The 11422-nt window shown below is 43.7% G+C and overlaps 1 protein-coding gene across 6 annotated transcripts in view; it reads right to left on the bottom strand.

The window, feature by feature from the left end:
• Nucleotides 1-271: 271 nt before the first annotated feature.
• ZNF57 (zinc finger protein 57) overlaps nucleotides 272-11422 on the bottom strand; it is a 32271-nt gene continuing 21120 nt past the window's right edge. For 3 of the 6 annotated variants that reach the window (XM_077979069.1, XM_015122434.3, XM_077979074.1), the window contains exons 2-4: nucleotides 3972-4098; nucleotides 3370-3541; nucleotides 272-2382 (exon numbers count right to left, since the gene is read on the bottom strand). In XM_077979069.1, coding sequence (XP_077835195.1) covers nucleotides 1017-2382; nucleotides 3370-3541; nucleotides 3972-4005 — 1572 coding nt within the window. In that variant the 5' untranslated portion in view covers nucleotides 4006-4098 and the 3' untranslated portion in view covers nucleotides 272-1016. Of the gene's footprint in view, nucleotides 2383-3369; nucleotides 3542-3971; nucleotides 4099-6529; nucleotides 6651-9923; nucleotides 10054-11422 lie in introns of those variants that run through there. The other 3 variants (XM_077979070.1, XM_077979072.1, XM_077979073.1) reach the window with 3 other exon arrangements.

Raw genomic sequence — 11422 nt, 5'->3', positions numbered from 1 at the left:
ACCTTGATGTCACTGAGTATGCTGGCTCTACAAAGCGGGTAATGACTTCTCAAGTCCTAACTGCCAAACCTCATGCAAAGTAGAAAATGAGCAGATTTTAACTTGGTGCCATAAAGGAAAGACATTCAGGGAAATGTCTTTCCCAGCCTTATACATATACCCATAACAAAACCATCTGTAGATTGATTCTTGTCATATAGGTCCCCCTTCCTAATTCAAAGGCTACTGTCTAACTCCCAGTGAGAAATGAGGAAAAACAAATTACAAAAGATGATTAGAGACTATACTTTATAGAGAACTTTGCATATTTAGAAGGTTTTGCAAAACAATTTTGGTAAGGTACAATATTTAAAATAGGTAAGTGATATCCACTATCTGTAGCAGTAGGCCAGTAAGAATAAAAAATACCAAAGTTTCATTGTTGTAATGATGCCAAACAGAAAAATATAGAAGCTATAAAAATTCTGTCATGTTCAAAGTACACTCCAAATCACCTTTGGGTCTAATACAGTTCGAAATGAAAATATTTAAGAGGCCGGGCATGGTGGCTCACGCCTGTAATCCCAGCACTTTGGGAGGCCGAGATGGGCAGATCACGAGGTCAGGAGATCAAGACCATCCTGGCTAACACGGTGAAACCCCGTCTCTACTAAAAATACAAAAAATTAGCCAGGTGTGGTGGCGGTGCCTGTAGTCCCAGCTACTCGGGAGGCTGAGGCAGGAGAATGGCATGAACCTAGGAGGCAGAGGTTACAGTGAGCTGAGATCATGCCCCTGCACTCCAGCCTGGGCGACAGAGCTGGACTCTAAGAGATAAAACACTTAACTATGAAAACATAGGTATTATATCTGAAAGAGGACTTAGAGAATTATTTTCTCTAATGGCTCTGTTTGACAAATGAGGTATTGACAAGTACAATATCATACTTGTAATATTTCTCTCCTGGTGTGAAGTTTGTGGCAAATTAGACATGAATTAATGTGAGGTTACCCCATGTTACTTATAGAATTTCTCTTCAGTGTGTACTCCCACTGGTTTTAGAAAGAATGACTTGACAACTGAAGGCTTTTGAGTGTGATTGACATTCGTGGGATTTCTGTCCTGCGTGCATCCTCAGATGGTTTCGGAAGGAGGAGGGCCACTTGAAGGACATCCCACATTGTTTACATTTGTGAGGTTTCTCTCCAGTGTGCATCCTCACGTGATTATGTAAGGTTGAGGACCAAGTGAAGGTTTTCCCACATTGTTTACACTCATAAGGCTTCTCTCCAGTGTGCATCCTCAAATGACCCTGGAATGCTCTGGAAGAAGTAAAGGCCTTCCCACAGTGTTCACATTTATAGAGCTGCTCTTGTGTGTGAATTCTCACATGTTCTCTAAACGTTGAGGACCAAGTGAAGGTTTTCCCACATTGTTTACACTCATAAGGCTTCTCTCCAGTGTGCGTCCTCAAATGACCTTGGAATGATCTGGAAGAGGTAAAAGCCTTCCCACAGTGTTCACATTTATAGAGCTGCTCTTGTGTGTGAATTCTCGCATGTTCTCTAAACGTTGAGGACCAAGTGAAGGCTTTTCCACATTGTTTACACTCATAAGGTTTCTCTCCCGTGTGTGTCCTCAAATGACCTTGGAATGATCTGGAAGAGGTAAAAGCCTTCCCACAGTGTTCACATTTATAGAGTTTCTCCCCAGTGTGGATCCTCGTGTGTACTCGCAAGGTTTCAGACCAACTGAATGTTTTCCCACACTGCTTGCATTCATAGAGCTTCTGTCCCGTGTGCGTCTTCTCATGTCTTTGAAAAGCCTGGGGGTAACTGAAGCCTTTCCCACAGTGTTGACATTTATAGGGCTTCTCTCCAGTGTGTGTTGTCATGTGTCTTTGAAATGTCGAGGGATAAATGAAGGCTCTCCCACACTCCTGACATTTATATGGCCTGTCTTTTGTGTGAGTTCTCACATGTCTAGTGAAACTTGCAAACCCATTAAATGCCATCCGACACTGCTCGCACTTATAGGTTTTCTCTGCTGTGTGAGTCTTCACGTGCTGAGAGAGGGAACGGGGATGTTGGAAAGTTTGCCCACATGCTTGACACTTATAGGGCTTCTCCTCAGTGTTGGTTCTTCCATGACTGTGTAGGTGTGAGGGACAAATGCAGACCTGCTTATATTCCTCACACAGAGGCGCTTTTCGTCCACACACAGACGTGATGTGCCTTTTAAGAGAAGAAACATGCGTGAAGACTGTCCCACACTTGGTGCATTCATACGGTTTTTCTCCAGCAGAAATTTCCTTGAACAGGGTAAGATTTGGCATTTGATGGATGGCTTCTCCATATTGACTACCTTCATTATTGTTACAGCATCTGTCCACCATACGATTTCTGTTAAAAATGAGAAACATTTTTATTTATGGTATGTTTGGCAATGATTTGTTGATATGTATTAACAAGTATTAGAAATACATTTCTAGGCCGGGCGCGGTGGCTCAAGCCTGTAATCCCAGCACTTTGGGAGGCCGAGACGGGTGGATCACGAGGTCAGGAGATCGAGACTATCCTGGCTAACACGGTGAAACCCCGTCTCTACTAAAAAATACAAAAAACTAGCCGGGCGAGGTGGCGGGCGCCTGTAGTCCCAGCTACTCGGGAGGCTGAGGCAGGAGAATGGCGTGAACCCAGGAGGCGGAGCTTGCAGTGAGCTGAGATCCGGCCACTGCACTCCAGCCTGGGCGACAGAGCGAGACTCCGTCTCAAAAAAAAAAAAAAAGAAATACATTTCTAACTACATTTCAGTGTACATGAAATTTTTCTATTCTGAATTGTTTGAAGAGACATACTTATTAATGCAGTATTTATTATATATGGGGTTTTCCTGTAATGTCTTTTGTTGTTGTTTTTTTTTTTTTTTGAGATGGAGTCTCGCTCTGTTGCCTAGGCTGGAGTGCAGTGGTGCAATCTCAGCTCACTGCAAGCTCCGCCTCCCGGGTTCAGGCCATTCTCCTGCCTCAGCCTCCCGAGCAGCTGGGACTACAGGCACCTGCCACCACGCCCAGCTAATTTTTTTGGTATTTTTAGTAGAGACGGGGTTTCACCATGTTAGCCAGGATGGTCTTGATCTCCTGACCTCACGATCTGCCTGCCTCGGCCTCCCAAAGTGCTCGGATTACAGGTGTGAGCCACCATGCCCGGCCCCCTGTCATTATTTCTAGCAATTATGTTTCAAATTTTCAATGTCTAAATCAAATACAAATTTTTTTTTGGTTAAAATTTGGAGCAATGCTTATATTTGGAGCAATACTTATATATATATTTAATTGCATACAAAGATTTTCTCCTAGATGACTTATTTCTCTTGTGAGTGCATCTCACCTCAGATTCTTGTGGTGATCTTCAGTGCCATAGCCTTCACAAGTTTTTTCTAAAGTGTAGGCACAAGAATTATTTCTTGTGAAGTTTGGTATTGTCTGTTCCTTAGATTTTTCTTCCCTGTACGTATCCTGCTGAGAAACTGACCCACTGGCTTTAAAATGAGTCTTATTATCTGAAACAAAAAAGTGAACAAATCTCATAAGGAATGAGACACGTATTAAGCAAAGGAAGACAATGAGGAGTTTAGCATTTTGAGGACTTCCATCAGTAACAGACATCAGGGGTCAAAATGTTAGGTATTTCACAAACACAGTAAGTCACAGGTATCAAACAAGGAACCACTCTGTGATCCTAAATGACCAATGAAATCTATACCCATACTAATTTCACGAAAGGAACTTCAAGTCCTTTAAACCAAGACAGAAATAACATCTGTTTCACACACGTTTTCACTGTTAGAGAATAATGATTAGATTCTAGGTTCATGGTGGCTGTGAATATGTGTACCTTAGTCCTTTCCCACATTTCAAATCTTGAAACAGAACCGATGAGAAAGAAATGAGTTCATTAAAAACCAACTGAAGGAATGATGTCATCCTTACCTACTGAGGCCAGGTTCCGGAAGGTCTCCAGCATCACATCTCTGTAGAGGTTCCTCTGAGCAGAATCCAGCAAAGCCCACTCCTCCAGGGTGAAGTCCACAGCCACATCCTCAAAGACCACTGAGTCCTAAGAAAAACCACGTAGGTGTGCAGGAGGATTGGTGACACCGAAAGTACTGGGAACTGGACTCAATTCACAAATTCAAACGAGATTCTGTGGTGTCCCAACACCTCCTCTATGACGTGAATGTTAGATCTTTCACTTACTCACAATCACTTCCTAATAAACTTAATAGCACCACTATGAGTCTGAACTTATCTCTACCTTTTTACCGTGACTGTTCTTATCTTCCTCTACCAGCAGGGTCTAGAGAGATGATGCTATGTAAATGAAGTAACTTTTCCATTTGAAACGCTGCATAACGCAGCAGGCCTCAGTTGTCCAAACGATGCACATTTCATAGGTCTTTCGGACCAGCCTTTGATCGGCTCCTGGAGAAAACTGTAAGTCCTTGGAATCCACTGCCTGGTAAGAGGATCTTTGTATAGACGGGCCTGAGGCCAGCCAGAGAGCTTCTAACAGTGTGAGGTAAGAATTCCTGTTTTTGTCTGCAGTGGAGCCCTGGGCCACCCTGTATCGGTTTTTTCCCACTTATTTTCTTAAATTATTTTAAAGGCAACTGTATAAATGTTTGTAAAGTCCTGTTACTGTATAACACATAAGAATACTTACCTGTTGGCCAATAACAGCACGAAGGAGGTGAGTGAGAGGGAGCAAAGGCGGCAAGGGACATGACTCTCGATGGTAAAGTGCTAATTAAAATGCACTGTTTTGGCGTATAATATTCATGGATGTAGTATGTATTAATAATGCCATAACAGTTGGGGGGCAGGAAGGAACAGAGCTACACAGGTGCAGCATTTCTGTATCTCACTGGAATCAAGCGATTAATATAAACCTGCAGCTCATCTGATAAGCCTCATATTTATAATACAGTAACCCCTAAAGAAACTAACAAATAGTAAAAAGTTAAACAATTGAAATATTTCATTAGAAAACACTTAATGAAAATGAAAGTAGTGGTCGGGCATGGTGACTTACTCCTGTAATCCCAGCACTTTGGGAGGCTGAGGTGAGTGGATCACCTGAGGTACGGAGTTTGAGACCAGCCTGACCAACATGGAGAAACCCCGTCTCTGCTAAAAATACAAAATTAGCCAGGTGTGGTGGCGAGCACCTGTAATCTCAGCTACTTGGGAGGCTGAAGCAGGAGAATCACTTGAACCCAGGAGGTGGAGGTTGCAGTGAGCTGAGATCGCACCATTGCTCTCCAGCCTGGGTGACAGAGTGAAACTCCATCTCCAAAAAACAAAACAAAACAAACAAAAAAACAAAGTAGTAAAGGAGTATAGCAACAAGAAAGGCAAAAAACCCACAAAAAACAAAAAGTAAGATGGCAAACATAAGTATGTCTAACTCAGTAATAACACTAAATGGGAATGAATTACAGAACCCAATTAAATGGCAGAGGTTGTCAGAATGGATAACAAACAGTCCAACTATATACACTGTATAAGATACACACTAGCCGGCCACGGTGGCTCACGCCTGTAATCCCAGCACTTTGGGAGGCCGAGGCGGGCAGATCACGAGGTCAGGAGATTGAGACCATCCTGGCTAACACGGTGAAACCCCATCTCTACTAAAAATTAGCCGGGCATGGTGGCAGGCACCTGTAGTCCCAGCTACTCGGGAGGCTGAGGCAGGAGAATGGCGTGAACCCAGAAGGCGGAGCTTGCAGTGAGCCGAGATTGCACCACTGCACTCCAGCCTGGGCAACAGAGCAAGACTCCATCTCAAAAAAAAAAGATACACACTTTTGATCCAAAGATACAAACAGATTACAAGTAAAGGATGGGGCTGGGTGCGGTGGCTCACACCTATAATCCCAGCAGTTTGGGAGGCCAAGGTGGGCAGATCACCGGAGGTCAAGAGTTTGAAACCAGTCTAGCCAACATAGTGAAACTCTGTCTCTACTAAAAATACAAAAACTAGCTAGGTGTGGTGGCTTATGCATGTAATCGCAGCTACTCTGGAGGCTGAGGCAGGAGAATCTCTTGAACCCAGGAGGTGGAGGTTGCAGTGAGCCAAGATTGCACCAGTGCACTCCAGCCTGGGTGTCAGAGCAAAGACTCCGTCTCAAAAAAAAAAAAAAAAAGGATAGCAAAAGATATTGTGCAAATAGCTATATTAATATCAGACATAACATTAAAATAAAAAGTGTTAGTAAAGAAGGAAATTGTATAATGACAAAAGGTTCAATCCACCCTGTAAAGTTATAATTATATGTGCACCTAAAAACAGAGCACCAAAATACATGATGCAAAAAAATGGCAAAAATAGGCTGGGCATGGTGACTCACGTCTGTAATCCTAGCACTCTGGGAGGACAAGGCCGGCAGATCACGATGTCAAGACATCCAGACCATCCTGGCCAATGTGGTAAAACCCCGTCTCTACTAAAAATACAAAAATTAGCTGGGCGTGGTGGTGCACACCTGTAGTCTCAGCTACTCAGGAGGCTGAGGCAGAAGAATCACTTGAACCTGGGATGCGTAGGTTTCAATGAGCCAAGATCGCACCACTGCACTCCAGCCTGGCGAGAGAGTGAGACTGTGTCTCAAAAAAAAAAAAAAGATAGTTAAACCTAACAGTTGGAACAGAAATACCCCACTCTTCTTTTTTTTTTTTTTTTTTTTTAAGTTGAACACAGCATCATCTATTAACCCCACTTTTTAATAATAGAACATCTAGGTGGAATACAGGGAAATAAAATAAATAAAATAATAGAACACTATAAGTCATTTAGACATAACAGATACCTGCAGAATACTCAACCCAACAATAGCAAAACATGCATTCTTTTCAAGTGCAGGAAGAATGTGCTGTAAAAGAGACGCTTTGCTAGGCCAGAGAAGAAACCTCAACAATTTTTTTTTTTGGGGGGATGGAGTCTTGCTCTGTTGCCCAGGCTGGAGTGCAGTGGTGCGATCTCAGCTCACTGCAAGCTCCGCCTCCCGGTTTCACATCATTCTCCTGCCTCAGCCTCCGAAGTAGCTGGGACTACAGGCACCCGCCACCACGCCTGGCTAATTTTTTGTATTTTCAGTAGAGACGGGGTTTCACCATGTTAGCCAGGATGGTCTCAATCTCCTGACCTTGTGATCCACCCGCCTCAGCCTCCCAAAGTGCTGGGATTACAGGCGTGAGCCACCGCACCCGGCCAACAAATTTTAAACAATAGAAATACAAGGTATTGGCTGGGCTCGGTGACTCACACCTGTAATCCCAGCATTTTGGGAGACCAAGGCAGATGGATCGCTGGAACTCAGGTGTTGGAGACCAGCCTGGGCAACATAGTGAGACCCTGTCTCTACTAAAAATGCAAAAATTAGCTGGGTATGGTGGCACACACATGTAGTCCCAGCTACTTGGGAGGCTGAGGCACGAGAATTGCTTGAACCCAGGAGACAGAAGTTGCAGTGAGCTCTGATCACAGCACTGACAGAGCAAGAGTCAGTTTTCAAATAAATAACAAAACAACCCCAGAAATAAGTATGTTCTCTGACCACCATGGAATGAGAAATGAAATTGGAAACTTACACAGAAAATTGGGCAAATTCACTAATATGTGGATATTTACACACTCTTCCATAACTAATGGATCAAAGAGAAATCAAAAGGGAAATACTTTGAGATGGATGGAAAATAAAGGCATACCAAAACTTATATAAAGGATATTAATAGCTATAAATACCTATCCTGAAGATTGCAAATCAACAACCTAACCTTGTCCACCTCAAGACAATAGGAAAATAAAACTAAATCTAAGCAACTAGGAGGAAGGAAATAATAAATATTACAGCCAAATCAATGAAATAGAGAACAGTAAAACAATAGAAAAAAATCAGTGAAACCAAAGCTAGTTGTTTGAAAAGATCAAACAAAACTGATTTAGCTAGATTGACAAGAAAAGAGACTCAAACTTCTTAGAACCAGAACATTATCACCAACCTTAAACGAATACAAAGGATGATAAAAATACTATGAACAGTTACACATCAATACATTAGTTAACATAGATAAACACATTCTTAGAACCACCTTAACTACCGAAACTAAAGACACAGACAATCCAAATACACCTATTAGAAACGAAGAGACTAAATTATTTATCAAAATCTACTGAAGATGAAAAGCCTGAGCCTGATTCAGGGCCTCTCCCCTGAATTCTACCAAAAATTTAAGGGAAATTTAATGCCAAATGTTTATAAGACATTTTACAAAAGTTGCAAAAGAAAGGAACAATTCCCAACTCATTTTATGAGTATTATCCTGGTACCAAAACCAGATAAAAACATCACAGTAAAACTACAGACCAATATTTATTTGGTTATGGATTCCAAAATCCTCAATAAAATACTAGCAAAGCAAATTCAGTAATATAGAAAAGAATTCTACATCATGACTAGCTGGATTTTCTTTTTTTTTTTTGAGATGGAGTCTCACTCTGTTGCCCAGGCTCGAGTGCAGTGGTGCAATCTTGGCTCACTGCAACCTCTGCCTCCTGGGTTCAAGCGATTCTCCCTGCCTCAGCTTCCCGAGTAGCTGGGATTACAGGTGCTTGCCACCACGCCCAGCTAATTTTTATACTTTTAGTAGAGATGGGGTTTTGTCATTTGGCCAGACTGGTCTTGAACTACTGACCTCAGGTGATCCACCTGCCTTGGCCTCCCAAAGTAATGGAATTACAGGCATGAGCCACTGCGCCCAGCCAACTAGCTGGAATTTATCTAAGAAGTGCAAAGTTGGTTTAACATATATCTCATAAAGGACTTGGATCTAGAATATATGAAGAAAGAGGCTGGGCATGCTGGCTCACACCTCTAATGCTAGCACTTTAGGAGGCTGAGGTGGGTGGGTCATAAGGTCAGCAGTTTGAGACCAGCCTGACCAATATGGTGAAACCCCATCTGTACTAAAAATACAAAAATTAGCTGGGTGTGGGGGCAGGTGCTTGTAATCGCAGCTACTCAGGAGGCTGAGGAGGGAGAATCGCTTGAACCCAGGAGGTGGAGGTTGCAGTGAGCTGAGATCACACCACTACACTCCAGCCTGGGTGACAGAGCAAGACTCAGTCTCAACAACAACAAAAAGTGGGGAAAGGATGTGAACAGACATTTCTCCAAGAAAAATAAACATTGTCAGTAACTAGTCATCAATGAAATGCAAATCAAAACAAAAGGAGATACCACTTCTCTCCCACTAGGATGAGTAAAATAAAAAAAATAAAAAGGAAAATAAGTTTTGGCAAGGATATGGAGTAACAGGAATCTTCACACATTGCTGGTGGGAATGTAAAATAGTACCACCAATTAAGAAAACAGTTTGGCAGTTCCTTTTAAAAGTTAAATGGCTGGACGCAGCAGCTTATGCCTGTAATCCCGGCACTTTGGGAGGCCAGGGCGAGCGGATCACGAGGTCAGGAGATCGAGACCATCCTGACTAACATGGTGAAACCCCGTCTCTACTAAAAATACAAGAAAAAATTAGCCGGGCGTGGTGGTGGGCACCTCTACTCGGGAGGCTGAGGCAGGAGAATGGCGTGAACCCAGGAGGCAGAGCTTGCAGTGAGCCAAGATTGCGCCACTGCACTCCAGCCTGAGCGACAGAGCGAGACTCGGTCTCAAAAAAAAAAAAAAGTTAAATGACTTAGTTTTTGGTCTAGCATGTAATGAGCTTGGAAGTTACTACTCCACTGTAACAATTAAAAAGCTGAACAAACTGAAACCTCAACAGCTCTTCTTCCATCCTTCAGAGAACTGATGTCACAGGGCAAGCTCTGCCCCCTCAAACTGAAGAGAGAGGTGGATACGGAGAATCACAACTTACCAGAACACGCTACCATGAACAGAAGCCTCTGGGAACCATTATTTACATGGGAAAGCCTGAGCTGTAACTGATGAATTCCTGGGGGCACAGCATGCACAAGTCTGAGGAATCTCGGGGTGGGGGGGCAGTCTTCTAGAGGAGAAAAATAATGATTTTGAAATAGGCCAGATATTTCTGTTCTTTCTCACTGGGCCTTTCCCTTAAGAGAAACTGTTTTACCAGAGTCTCACCTGTGGGGGTTTCATCAGAGTCTAAGTGACCTGTGGAAAGAGATGCATCCCACATCAGCTTCCTCTATTCATCCTGTCCCGCCTAAGTGAGAGGAGAAGGAAGAACTGAGAAGCACTTGTGAAGTTCAGTGTCGCGGGGCACAGGCTCACTAAAAGACTGAGACCTCATCAAAGGATCAGGGAATCCTTGCCCTCTGCCCGCACCTCACCACGGCGTTACTAGAGGTCTGTTTACTTCAGTGCCTTTCGCCGAGTACACTGTTTCTAGCTTTCCGGAAAGAAATGACAAGGCATACTAAAAGGCGCAAGACACAGCTTGAAGAGACAAAGCAGAACTCCTCAGATGTGGCAGGGACGTTGGAAGTATCAGACTGGGAATGTCAAACAAGTACGATTAACAGGTGAAGGGCTCTAATGGAAAAAGTAGACAACATGCAAAAACAGGCAATATAAGCCAAGAAGTGGAAATCCTAAGACTGAAAAGGCAATGGGAGAGATGAAAAGCACTGTAACAGAAACGGAGAATGACTTTAACGGACTCATGAGCAGACTGGGTGTGGCTGAGGAAAGACTCTGAGCCTGAAGACATGTAACACAATCTTCTAGGCTGGGTGCAGTGGCTTGTCTGGAATCCCAGCACTTTGGGAGGCCAAGGCGGGCAGATCACCTGAGGTCGGGAATTCGAGACCAGCCTCACCAACATGAAGAAACCCTGTCTCTATTAAAAATGCAAAATTAGCCGGGTGTGGTGGTGCATGCCTGTAATCCCAGCTACTCGGGAGGCTGAGGCAGGGGAATTGCTTGAACTCGGGAGGCGAGGGTTGTGATGAGCCGAGATTGTGCCATTGCACTCCAGCCTGGGCAACAAGAGTGAAACTCCATCTCAAAAAACAAAAAACAGGCCGGGCGTGGTGGCTCAAGCCTGTAATCCCAGCACTTTGGGAGGCCGAGACGGGCGGATCACGAGGTCAGGAGATCGAGACCATCCTGGCTAACATGGTGAAACGCCGTCTCTACTAAAAATACAAAAAACTAGCCGGGCGAGGTGGCGGGCGCCTGTAGTCCCAGCTACTCGGGAGGCTGAGGCAGGAGAATGGCGTGAACCCGGGAGGCAGAGCTTGCAGTGAGCTGAGATCCGGCCACTGCACTCCAGCCTGGGCGACAGAGCAAGACTCCGTCTCAAAAAAAACAAAAAACAAAAAACAAAAAACTACTGAAAAGAAAAAACAGTGAACAATAATGAAACAGACTATCCAAGAAATGTGTAAC

This window comes from Macaca mulatta, chromosome 19 (genome assembly GCF_049350105.2).
Source record: "Macaca mulatta isolate MMU2019108-1 chromosome 19, T2T-MMU8v2.0, whole genome shotgun sequence".
Lineage (NCBI taxonomy): Eukaryota > Metazoa > Chordata > Mammalia > Primates > Cercopithecidae > Macaca > Macaca mulatta.
This window is presented reverse-complemented; position numbering and strand designations above follow the sequence as displayed.